At 33.2% G+C, this 12,818-nt stretch overlaps 1 protein-coding gene across 1 annotated transcript in view; it reads left to right on the top strand.

Moving 5' to 3' along the window:
- LOC148951948 (protein YIPF6) overlaps positions 1–12,268 on the top strand; it is a 39,232-nt gene extending 26,964 nt beyond the window's left edge. Inside the window, exons 5-6 of the mRNA XM_089088769.1 lie at positions 4,949–5,106; positions 11,966–12,268. Coding sequence (XP_088944895.1) covers positions 4,949–5,106; positions 11,966–12,078 — 271 coding nt within the window. The 3' untranslated portion in view covers positions 12,079–12,268. The remainder of the gene's footprint in view (positions 1–4,948; positions 5,107–11,965) is intronic.
- The last annotated feature ends 550 nt before the right edge of the window (positions 12,269–12,818 follow it).

The following is a 12,818-nucleotide window of genomic DNA, read 5'->3' as shown; positions in this document are numbered from 1 at the left end:
TAAATGATGAAAATGTTACAGAGCCCAATGAAATTTTAAATGCTTTTGGAGATTATTTCAGTAATATTGGTTCTAGACTTGCATTGACTATGAATATGCAACTGAATTCCCTTTCTGTTCCAGTTAATGAGCAACATGCAGAACATTCGTTTTCTTTTTCTGAGATTAAGCCTCATGAGATTGAAAAAGTTATTCTGAAGCTTAAACGGAGTTTTTCTAAGGACGAATTTGGATTTTCGGCTCAAACCGTTAAGCACATAGCGTCAAGTATTTCACCTTTGCTGGCACATATTTTTAATTTATCACTTATGCATGGGGTTTTTCCTGAGCTTTTAAAAAAAGCATATGTTATAGAATTACCTAAAGCTGGGAGTTCAACTCACCCTTCAGATTATATAGGCATTTCTCTAATTTCTGTTTTCATCAAAATTTTTGGAAAAATTCCAAATAGTCAATTACAAAAATATTTATTTGATAGTAAGATTTTACACACGTCTCAATATGGTTTTATAAAAGGAAAGTCAACTGAACTGGCAATTCATGAGCTTTTACTAAATATTAATGATTCCCTAGATGATGGTCAACACGCGTTGGCGATTTTTCTTCATGTCGCCAAGGCGTTTGACACCGTAAATCATTCGTTGCTTCTTTTTAAACTAAAGTCTTATGGGTTTTCAACACAAGCTGTTAAATTTTTTTCATCTTACCTTTCTGGGAGATGACTAGATTGTGTTGATAAATCTCGTGATCTCTGTTCCGAAACTTTTCCAATTAATTACGGAGTGCCTCAGGGCTCTGTTCTTCGGCCTATTCTATTTATTCTTTTTATAAATGATTTGCCAGAAGTTTTGCCTCTTTGTAAAATTATAATGTTTGCTGATGATTTAGTAATTTTTGCTTCTCATCGGGACCTATCAGTTCTTTTCCAGAACCTTGTAAGTACGTTACTAACTGTATCTGATTGGTATTCAAGGAATTTACTAGCTCTTAATGAAAAAAAATGCCAGTATATGTTATTTTCGCGAACTGGATCAGTAGTGTCAGATACCTTCTCTCTTTTTTTGAATGGTCTTGAATTAAGACGGGTGGATCAGTTCAAATATCTTGGGATTATTTTAGATGAAAATTTGTCGTTTCATAAATATGTAAAAAAACTGTCGTTAAAAATTTACCGAAATATTGGCATGCTAACTCGTCTTTGTCACTTTTTTCCTAAAGCTATTCTAAAATCTATTTATTAGTCTTTCGTCCACCCATATTTTCTCTATTGCATTTCGGTTTGGGCATCTACCTTTCCGTCTGTTTTCAAATCTCTTCAAATACTTCAGAATAAAGCAATGAGGATTCTTTTTAATATTGATTGCAGAACTTCAGTTAGACACCTATATGGGACTTCAGGAATTTTCTCTTTGGACCAACTTCATTTAATTTCTATCTCTAGTATTTGTCATGATTATCAATATAGTAATTTACCTGTAAATTTCTCCGGCATTTTCTCAACTAATTCTCAATTTCATAATTATCATACTACGCATCGTTCAGACTTTTCGTGCGAAATTCGCCCGACATCGAGAGCGGGATTCAGCATCCGTCACATTGGCCCAAAAATCTGGAACTCAATCCCTGCATCAGTTCGAGAATGTAGCAACAAGCGACATTTTCTAAGACTGGTGAAGAAATATCTTATGACATGCTAAGCATTTTGTTCATTAGGATTTTCTTTTTCGTTGTTGTAAAATATAGTTAGAAAATGGCTGTGTATTTTCGTTGGCAATATTTTCAGCGCTAAAGTATGCCACCAGGCATGTGCGCTGTTTTGTGACATTTATTTATGTACGTGTTATAAATAAAAATATTCTACTCTACTTCTACTCTAATATTAAACTATGTCAAAAACTGTGCTTTTGTATAGTTTTTATTTTAAAAGGTTAAAATTTCTATTCCTTGAAATAATACTGTTAACTTTAAAGCTAAATTTTTCAATGTGAGTGGTCAAACCTCTTGAAAATTAATTTTGGAATATTTATACCTATTTCATAGTTATTGTAAGCTTTACTTTTGTGCCATCCTGCCGAGGCTTTTTCTTTTGTTTGAGAGTGTTAATTTTTATTTTGGCCTTATTCCCTACGCAAACATGTATCCCTCTGTGAAGGTTATCTATATATATTTTGTATTACTTATATACTTTTCGAGCAAATAATCTGATTAAAAAAGGAAATGTAATATATTTCTTATGTCTTTCCCTATATTTGCCCCATATTTCTTATAAAACTAATTTTCACGCAGTTATCCTGGCTTAACCTTTGAGGGAGTGGCGATTATTACCGCAAACTAACAATTATTCAAACTTCAATTTTTACTGACTAATCATAATTGCCCTTATCCCCATCATTAATCTGCACAACGAATTGACGCTTCTTCTATGAGACAATAGTTGTGGTTCTTGATCATAAATAGCGATAATTATTAATTATTTTATCATTTTATAATATACTATTAACACTTTATGTGAGGCTAGTCTAAAGGAGCTCATTGTAAAACATAGTAGGTCAAAGGCTTTCATAATAATAACAGAAATTTGTTATAAAAAAAGAATTGGACGAAAATCCTTCTGATAAAATCCTTCTGATAAAATCCTTGTGATAAAATCCTTGTGATAAAATCCTTGTGATAAAATCCTTCTGATAAAATCCTTCTGATAAAATCCTTGTGATAAAATCCTTGTGATAAAATCCTTGTGATAAAATCCTTCTTATAAAATCCTTCTGATAAAATCCTTCTGATAAAATCCTTCTGATAGAATCCTTCTGATAAAATCCGTGTGATAAAATCCTTGTGATAAAAACCTTGTGATAAAATCCTTGTGATAAAATCCTTCTGATAAAATACTTCTGATAAAATCCTTGTGATAAAATCCGTGTGATAAAATCAGTCTGATAAAATCCTTCTAATAAAATCCTTGTGATAAAATCCTTCTGATAAAATCCTTGTGATAAAATCCTTGTGATAAAATCCTTCTGATAAAATCCTTGTGATAAAATCCTTCTGATAAAATCCTTCTGATAAAATCCTTCTGATAAAATCCTTGTGATAAAATCCTTGTGATAAAATCCTTGTTATAAAATCCTTCTGATAAAATCCTTGTGATAAAATACTTGTGATAAAATCCTTGTGATAAAATCCTTGTGATAAAATCCTTCTTATAAAATCCTTCTGATAAAATCCTTCTGATAAATTCCTTCTGATAAAATCCTTCTGATAAAATCCTTCTGATAAAATCCTTGTGATAAAAACCTTGTGATAAAATCCTTCTGATAAAAACCTTCTGATAAAATACTTCTGATAAAATCCTTCTGATAAAATCCTTCTGATAAAATCCTTCTGATAAAATCCTTCTGATAAAATCCTTCTGATAAAATCCTTCTGATAAAATCCTTGTGATAAAATCCTTGTGATAAAATCCTTCTGATAAAATCCTTCTGATAAAATCCTTGTGATAAAAACCTTCTGATAAAATCCTTCTGATAAAATCCTTCTGATAAAATCCTTCTGATAAAATCCTTCTGATAAAATCCTTGTGATAAAATCATTCTGATAAAATCCTTCTGATAAAAACCTTCTGATAAAATCCTTCTGATAAAATCCTTGTGATAAAATCCTTGTGATAAAATCCTTGTGATAAAATCCTTCTGATAAAATCCGTGTGATAAAATACTTCTGATAAAATCATTGTAATAAAATCCTTGTGATAAAATCCGTCTGATAAAATCCGTGTGATAAAATCCTTGTGATAAAATCCGTGTGATAAAATCATTCTGATAAAATCCTTCTGATAAAATCCTTGTGATAAAATCCTTCTGATAAAATCCTTGTGATAAAATCATTCTGATAAAATCCTTCTGATAAAATCATTGTGATAAAAACCTTCTGATAAAATCCTTGTGATAAAATCCTTGTGATAAAATCCTTCTGATAAAATCCTTGTGATAAAATCCTTGTGATAAAATCCTTCTGATAAAATCCTTCTGATAAAATCCTTCTGATAAAATCCTTCTGATAAAATCCTTGTGATAAAATCCTTCTGATAAAATCCTTCTGATAAAATCCTTCTGATAAAATCCTTCTGATACCGATAAAATCCTTCTGATAAAATCCTTGTGATAAAATCCTTCTGATAAAATCCTTGTGATAAAATCCTTCTGATAAAATCCTTCTGATAAAATCCTTGTGATAAAATCCTTCTGATAAAAATCCTTCTGATAAAATCCTTGTGATAAAATCCTTCTGATAAAATCCTTCTGATAAAATCCTTGTGATAAAATCCTTCTGATAAAATCCTTCTGATAAAATCCTTCTGATAAAATCCTTCTGATAAAATCCTTCTGATAAAATCCTTCTGATAAAATCCTTCTGATAAAATCCTTGTGATAAAATCCTTGTGATAAAATCCTTCTGATAAAATCCTTCTGATAAAATCCTACTCAGCAATTGAAATGACGAAATGATGATTAAATAAAATCGATTTTGAGAAGCTTACTTTGGTGAGATGCGGGGTCCAGGTCAGTTGATCAGATCGCCTTTAACATGCCGCCGCCATCCAGTTGATAGAGCACTGGGCTAATATTTAACAGGTCTGGGGCTAAAATCCTAGTGATTCCGGCTTTGTTAATACCAAGTTCTCCTTATTGTACAAGCACCTCTATAAGATACACTGTTCATTTGTATTTAATAATCTTAAATAGCAGATAATAATCTTGTGCGATGAAAATTTTTTTAAGCTGAAAATTATACTTACTAGTTTATATAACGGCTAATATTTAATGAGCTTTTTCAGATCTTTCTTCTGAAGTGTTTATTTAGTATCTTTACATTAAGGGCTTATATTAAACTACTTTTCAAAGTAGTTTGTTTAACGACTAATATTTAATGAATTGTTTCTTTTTTCTAGATCTTTCTTCCAAAGTGTTTGTGTGCTTGGATATTGTCTCCTTCCCTGTGTCATAGCTCTCACTGTATGCTTCTTAATACTCTTCGCTGAACAGACGTCCTTCCTCTTCTTTCTTAGATTTATAGTGACCCTCTTAGGATTTGCATGGGCTGTTTATGGTAAGGTCTTTTGTCAATAAATGTGTTATTCAGGGTTAGCCAGGCTTGGGGGTCTGAGCAGGAGCCTAGGAGGGTAACAATTTAACAAAGGCTCAATACATTCTTTGGCTAACGCGCTTGATGATATAATGTTACTTTAAGTGATAATGCAGCCATAAAAAGAAGAAAGAAAGCAGAGGGGAAAAAAATGCACCAATCAAACAGTTCGTGGTAACGAACTGTAAGTAAGGAGCGACCCGGCTCAATAGTAACCGAAACTCTAAAAAACATAATTTGATACAAACACATACATCAAAAGAATCAGATTTTAATTATAGTTTTAAATATATAAGTTCGGTTAAGCTTAGTCTTACTAATCAAAAGTTGAGCGCCAGAGAAAGCATGCCGTATTTTTGCAAAAAGGGGGAAACAACCCCTAAAAGTGCCAGAACTTTAATGAAAATCACACTGTGAGATTCATCTTATTAAAAAACCTAACTGTAGAAGTATGAAGGTCGTATCTGCAAAATGCGGAATTTTGTATTTTTTGCCAGAGGAGAGATCACGGATGCTTGTTTATTTGTTTGTTTTTTTTTTATTTCCCCAGGGGTGATTGTGCCAATCCATTAATCATAAATCATTGTGAGAGGGCCCATTTAAACGGAAGTTAAAAGTTCTAGTGCCGTTTTTAAGTAACCAAAAAACTTGGAGGGCAACTCGGTCCCCTCCCACGCACATTTTTTTCCCAAAGTCACCGAATCAAAATTTTGAGATAGCCATTTCGTTCAGCATAGTCAAAAATCTAAAAAAATATGTCTTTGAGGATGACTTAATCCCCCAAAGTTCCCGGGGGAAGGGCTGTAAGTTATAAATTTTGCCCATTGTTTACATATAGTATTGATTTTTGGGAAGTATACAGGCGTTTTCAGGAGGAATTTTTTTCCAGTGGGGGGTCGGGGTTGGAGTAGGGGTTACAGGGGAGGATATTTCATAGGGGGAAGGGACATCTCTATGAAGGAGGTGCGAGACTTCCCGACACCATTTAAAATACAATCAGAAATTAAAATAAAAAAAACAAGTTATATTTCCTCTGAAAGCAAGGAGCAACGATTAACGTTAAAATTAAAAGAATTTTTTACGTATATGAGAGGGGTCGCCCCCTAGTCAATACCCCGCTCTTTACGCTAAAGTTTTTTAGTACTTTCAAAAGAGCTATCTATTCTGATTAACCGGCCTTTGTGATTCAGGGGTTTGTGATTCGAACAAAATTCGAACTTTCAAACAGTTCGTGGTAACGAACTGAAAGTAAGGAGCGACCCGGCTCAATGGTAACCGAAACTCGAGAAAACGGAATTTTGATACCAATAGATACATCAAAAGAATCAGATTTTAATGCTGATTTCAAATATATAAGTTTCATCAATTTTATTCCTACCCATCAAAAGCAAAGTGCGTGAGAATATTTGCCTGATTTTCGAAAAAAGGGGGAAAGACCCAGCTAAAATCTATAGAATATTAATGAAAATCCCACCATCATATTCAGCGTATCAGAGAACCCTACTGTAGAGGTTTCAAGCTCCTATCTACAACAATGTGGAATTTTGCATTTTTTGCCAGAAGAAAGATCACAGATGCGTGTTTATTTATTTTTTTTTCTAGGGGTGATCGTACCGACCCAGTGGTCATAGAATATCGTGGGAGGGCTCATTGGAACGGAAATTAAAAGTTCTAGTGCCCTTTTTAAGTGACCCAAAAAATGGAGGGCAACTAGGCCCCCTCCCACGCTCATTTTTTTCCCAAAGTCTTGATCAAAATTTTGAGATAGCCATTTTGTTCAGCATGGCGAAAATATGATAACTATGTCTTTTAGGATGACTTAATCCCCCAAAGTCCCCGGGGGGAGGGCTGAAAGTTATGAACTTTACCCAATATTAACATATAGTATTGGTTATTGGGAAGTATACAGACGTTTTCAGGGGGGACTTTTTCTGGTAGTGGGGGGGGGGTCGGGGGTTATGTGGGAGGATCTTTCCATGAAGGAAGTTTTCACGGGGGAAGGGAAATTGCTATGAAGGGGGCGCCGGATTTCCCAATATTATTTTAAAAAAGATCAGAAATTATATTTATAAAAAAACAAGTTTTTCAAGTGAAAGTAAGGAGCAACATCAATACTTAAAATGACAGAAAACATTACGTATAGGATTAGCTTCACCCCCTAGTCAATACCTCGCTCTTTAAGCCAAAGATTTTGTAGTACTTTCATTTTAGAGAGTTATTTATTGTAATTTTTAAAGAATTGGAACAAAATTCGAACTTTAGCTTAAAGAGCAAGGTATTGACTAGGGGGCGAACCTCCTAATATACGTATTAAAAAAATATATGAATATAGAAGTACGTTACGCGAGTTAATTTGAAAGTTATGTGTATTTATTAGTAATAAAAACGTTCGTAAATAAAATTAATAAAGTTTCAAGAAAGCCATTTAACGAAATAAAAGTAAAATTAATATTCAAATTTTTTTTTAATTGTTCATATACGGTGAGCGAAACCTGCATTAATTCAAAAACGTTCAAAAATTAAATATAAAAAAAACAAGTTTTTTTAACTGAAAGTAAGGAACGACGTTGAAATTAAAACGAGCAGAAATTATTCCGCATATGAAAGGGTTTTACTTTGAGAAAGTTTTACTTTCTCACAACTCTTTTTTTAACAATGAAAAACTTTAGCGTAAAGAGCAAGGCGTTGAGGAGGGGATAGCCCCTTTCATATACGGAATAATTTCTGTTCGTTTTAAGTTTCAACGTCGTTCCTTACTTTCAGTTAAAAAAAACTTGTTTTTTTTTATTTAATGGTGTAAAAAGCGAGGTATTGACTAGGGAGCGAACTCCCTAATATACGTAATAAAAATATACGAATATAGATATACATTACGTAAGTTAATTCGTAAGTTACGTCAGAACAAAATTACGAGAAAGCCAATTAGCCAAAAAAAGGAAAATTAATAAGCCAATTTCATTTTAATTATTCATGTACGGTGAGCCAAAATCAAAGCTGCATTAATTCAAAAACGTCCAGAAATTAACTAAAAAACAAGGGGCTGCCTCCTCCTCAACGCATCGCTCTTTACGCTAAAGTTTTTTATTGTTTTAAAAAATAAAGTTGTAAGATAGAGTCAAACTTTAGCGTAAAGAGCGAGGGGTTGAGGAGGGGACAGCCCCTTTCATATAGGGAATAATTTCTGCTCGTTTTAAGTTTTAATGTCGCTCCTTACTTTCAGTTTAAAAAACTTGTTTTTTTTTTAGTTAATTACTGCAAAGACTTGAACCTAAAAATTGCATGAAGTCATAAGGTGCGGTACCATAATATTGGATTGTTTTTAGATATTTTTCAAAAAGCTTCCCATAACTACACGACTCGTATTTGTTGAGCTATAAGTAGCCTACTATCAAGTAGTCCGCTATATTTTTTAGCAGACACTTGTTTCTAATTTTGCACATAAACCGAGAGGCGCATTCTGGTCCATCACTTCCCTCCCCCCCCCTATGCCTCTCTTTTCTTCGCATTCCCTCCCTCTGTTTCTCTTTCAGTATATATTTCTAATGAAGTTTCCACTTGTAAAAACAAAACTAATAAGAGAGTAAAAAAAATCGAAATAACAATAGAAATTATTTTTGTTGCAGTTAATAGAAGAGAAAATGTTATAAATATTTAACTTTAGCTAAATATGTGAAGTATAGTTTAATAATTAATTAGTTAGATATTTAACTAAATAGGTACTAATTAAAGTTTTTATTTCATTGTTTAAAAGCGTCTCTCAGTACTCATTTGTACGGCTGTCCAAAAGACTTATTTTGTATATTTTTGGGAGCTTCGAATTCGGTACACCAAGCGTAATTTTCTGCCTGTTTTATCAAGTAGTTTTTATTGAGTAGTTTTATCGACTAAGCCTGAGAAAATCTGATATGTATCCTTTTTTATTTTCACTTGTTTGAACAGTTGGACAATTGATCGGGTTAATTTTTGCTAGTTACTTCGTACAATGGCAACTGCCTTATCTTAAATTATCTTTTAATCTTAAAATATCTGCTTGTTCTGTCAATACCAGTTTGTGTCTTTGAACAAAAGCTACAAAATTGTATTTAATCTGCTTATTAAATTAACTGTGTTTATTACAAAAGTCTGAGGCTCATGGAACCCTGAGCTTGCATAAACTTTAATGATACCTATCACAAAAGTTCTTTTTTATCCAGCTTTTGTTTCATGATTAGCCCTTTTTTGGAATCATTACTACTCTTTTCCAAGGGTAAAAAATGCTCTTGGGCTACCACTTGTAGGCGGGCCTTGTCGCAACTATGGTTCAAAGAGTTTTCTACTTTGGACATCTAAAAGCAAAATGAAATATGCATCAGTTTCTGAATATCCGTTTATCATTTTGTCAAGGACCTGTCTACCAGTAAAGATAAATACAGTTCTATTGCAAAGTCAACCAAATTTGCACAAAAGTCTGAATTCAGTAAAACCTGAATTGAGAAACCCAAAAGTAGCTGACGCTTGCAATCTTCTTCATTGAGAAAAAATAACCATTCCATCTGGAAGGGATTTGGGTAAAAGCTCTTTGCTTAGCGGTAAAATCATGACCTCTTTATTCCTGGACGCCTCAAGGCCCACCTGCATCACTAATACCGACACCGTACTTTTACTAATACCAAGATTTAGCCAGCGCCATCGAGGCAATCAGATTTTCGTAGAATTTTCTGACTGGCTGAAAATTTTGATTAATGAATCTGATTGGTTCAAATTAGTGCTAGCTAACTCTTGGTATTTGTAAAATCTCATTTTGAATGGTCTCCAGTGAAAGCTGAGCAGCTTTTTTTTACAACTGTTACTGAGAAGGTTGAACCATTTCTCAAGAATCAAATCTGATCAAACTTTCGGGCTGTTAAACTTTTTGCCGCTTGTGGCAATTGTCCTTGTTCAAACGAGCTTAAACAAATTTTTTGATGAAGACACTGCACTCTGTTGCTCAGCATGACTTGACTTCGCTAAGCATACAACTAACTGAAGTATCTTCACTCAAATGTTCATTGAATTCTTCGTGTATTCAGTTATTCACTGTGTTGAATGAGCCAGAAATTGCTTGAAAATGGTTGGAAAAAGGGTTCGAAATAATTTCCGCTACAGTCCCTATCACTGCTCTTCATGCTGACTGAGCTTAGGGTAAGTTCGAATCATAGTGTCTTCATTGATAAAATACATTATTGAAGTGCAATGGAAGCTCCCTCATTACATGACACTCCAAAAGTTGAATTTACCTCTGGGATCCAGCCAGAAAAACAGAAGAGAAAAAAGAAAAGTAGCTCTGGAGGCCGAAAGCAAGCGAGGGCTAGATTGGTTTCTGTTTCTTTTAGTACTAGAACGCATTATAGGAAGGAGCATGATTATTTGTTTTGACTTAGAACATAACATTTGAGGCTCAGAATGGGATATATTTATTTAATAAATCGTTGAAGCTTTTAGTTGACGTGTTTAGATGTAGTGGCTGAATTTATGTTGCTTGTGAGTATATATTATAGTGTTTAAAAGCCAGTATCTGAAGTGAAAGTGTGTTATTAAAAGAAAAATATGATTCTTTAGCACGTTTTTGTTTGTTTACTCGTCTATTATGTTTCAAGCTTGGCTCTTCGAGCTGTAGATACGGTATCAAGTTACTAAGAATTACGGTGCCTTTATTTGCGCAAGTTACACTTAAAGGGTGGGGGGGGGGTCAGTCGGGCCAAGCTGCAAAAATCGAAGGGACAAAAAAAAAGGTATTTTTTGAAATGTAGGTGAAATGTAGGACCCAGTTGATCATCTTGTAGTTGGGCTATTAAAACTTTTGTAGTTCCTTAGGGGTCATTGCTCTAAATTGATTGCTGAAACGAGTATCAAAAGGCTTCTTGTCATGTGCCAAAAACTAGAAAGGACGACGAATTGAAGCTTTATTTCCACAGCAGATGGCTTTAGGATGTTTGAAATAGTGTATTCGTCATGCAGGCTTTATTAATGTGACTTAAAGGTAACGTTAGAAAAATAAGACTTAAGAATTGTATAAAGTCCAACTCAGTTGTTGCATTGAGTGGATTTACAACAACCAAAATTCTTTAAAAAGTGTTTTGTTTTATGTAAATGACTCACTCATTTTCAAAAATAAAAATTTTGCCTATTTAGAATCCAAAATTAAAAAAAATATGGATTTAATGGTATTTTTGCATCATCTAAGGGTTACGAAGAACTAATAATTTTTGAGAAGTTAGGTTAAACATTATTTTGGAAATTTCTCCAGAAATTTATCACAAAAGTTTCTTTGGAATAAATAATTCCAAAGGAAAGGGCAACCCTTAATATTTCTGGTCAGTGTTGTAAAAATCCAATTTTACATAATAATGCCCAAAATGAAAGGGACGTCTTCATAATATATAGCAGGGCGAAAATAAGATCTTTGAAATTTTCACACATACAGTTTTGTGTTGTAGGATATCATTGAAAAAAAAAAAAACTGTAAACAAGAGCTACTACTGGAACAAAGTCTAGCCAAATCATGGATAATCTCCCCTACTTTGTAAATAGTAAATATGAAACTGCCAGCATGTAAAGTAGATACATATCTACCATCTACATCTACCTGGGAAATCTTTTCCACTTACTAACTCATTATAAAGAGTAACTGCAAGATGTGCTCTTTTTTTGTGAACACGACTGTATAACTTTATGATCTTCTATGAAATGCTGCCGAAAGCGATAATTTCCGGGTAGGGCTATTGTTCAGAAGATAGTTCTGATGAACAAGTCTGATTATAATTTTACTTAACATTTCCCATTAATCTTGGTCTTTTATTTTCAGCTTCAGTCATTTTTCTGGGCGACAGTCAACCTCCAGGAAGAAAAGCTCTTGCAATGTATCCTATCTTTCTATTTTATTTTGTAATCTCTTGGTTAATTTTATCCAGAGTATGACTTCTAGTTAATCGTTTTCTTAGAAAATTGATGTTCTGTTTCTTAATTTATGAAGTGACTAAACCATATGTAAATCTGTTTTTGGTGAAAGACAAATACGAGTCCATTCAATTTGTAACGAAGAAATTTTGATACTGTTTTGAAAAGGAATTAATAAACAAGTTTTGTATTATATAGAATAGATGTAGATAAAAGGCTTAGGTGTTTTTAGAGCAATTCCACCAACTATCAACTGTAAGGCATGTGTTAAAACATTGAATTTCTTTTCAGTGCTTTTGCGGATAAGATAAGATAAATTGTATTTCATACAAATATAAACAACACAAATAATTAAATAAAGCCAACAGGGAGCTAAACTCGAAAGGAAGGCTAACAATTATTACAATGAGTTCAAGTACACCAAAAATAAAGAAGATAAACCAAAAAAACATCATAACATATAGAAGGAGAAGGACAAAGGAGGCTACCCCAGCACGGCAAAATCTAAAAATAATGCTAAGAAACAAATTATCAAGAAGAATCACCCCGCCATCAAAGGTTAATAAAGGTCAAAGGCGGAAAAGAATTAAATTCGCGGGATATAAACTCTCGAAGAAGAAAATTTGTTTGTCATATTCAGCATAAAGCGTCTGAAGTGAGATTTAAATAGTATTTCCTCTGCAATACGCATGTCCATGGATCTTCCATTAAAACATGGAGCTATGATTGGTTGAACTCTCTAAATTAAAAAGGTCAGTTTA

The sequence above is a fragment of the Artemia sp. Qi Xiang Cuo genome, chromosome 5, assembly GCF_049724085.1.
Source record: "Artemia sp. Qi Xiang Cuo chromosome 5, ASM4972408v1, whole genome shotgun sequence".
NCBI lineage: Eukaryota > Metazoa > Arthropoda > Branchiopoda > Anostraca > Artemiidae > Artemia > Artemia sp. Qi Xiang Cuo.
The sequence above is the reverse complement of the archived record's forward strand: the minus strand, read 5'-3'. Positions and strand labels throughout refer to the sequence as shown.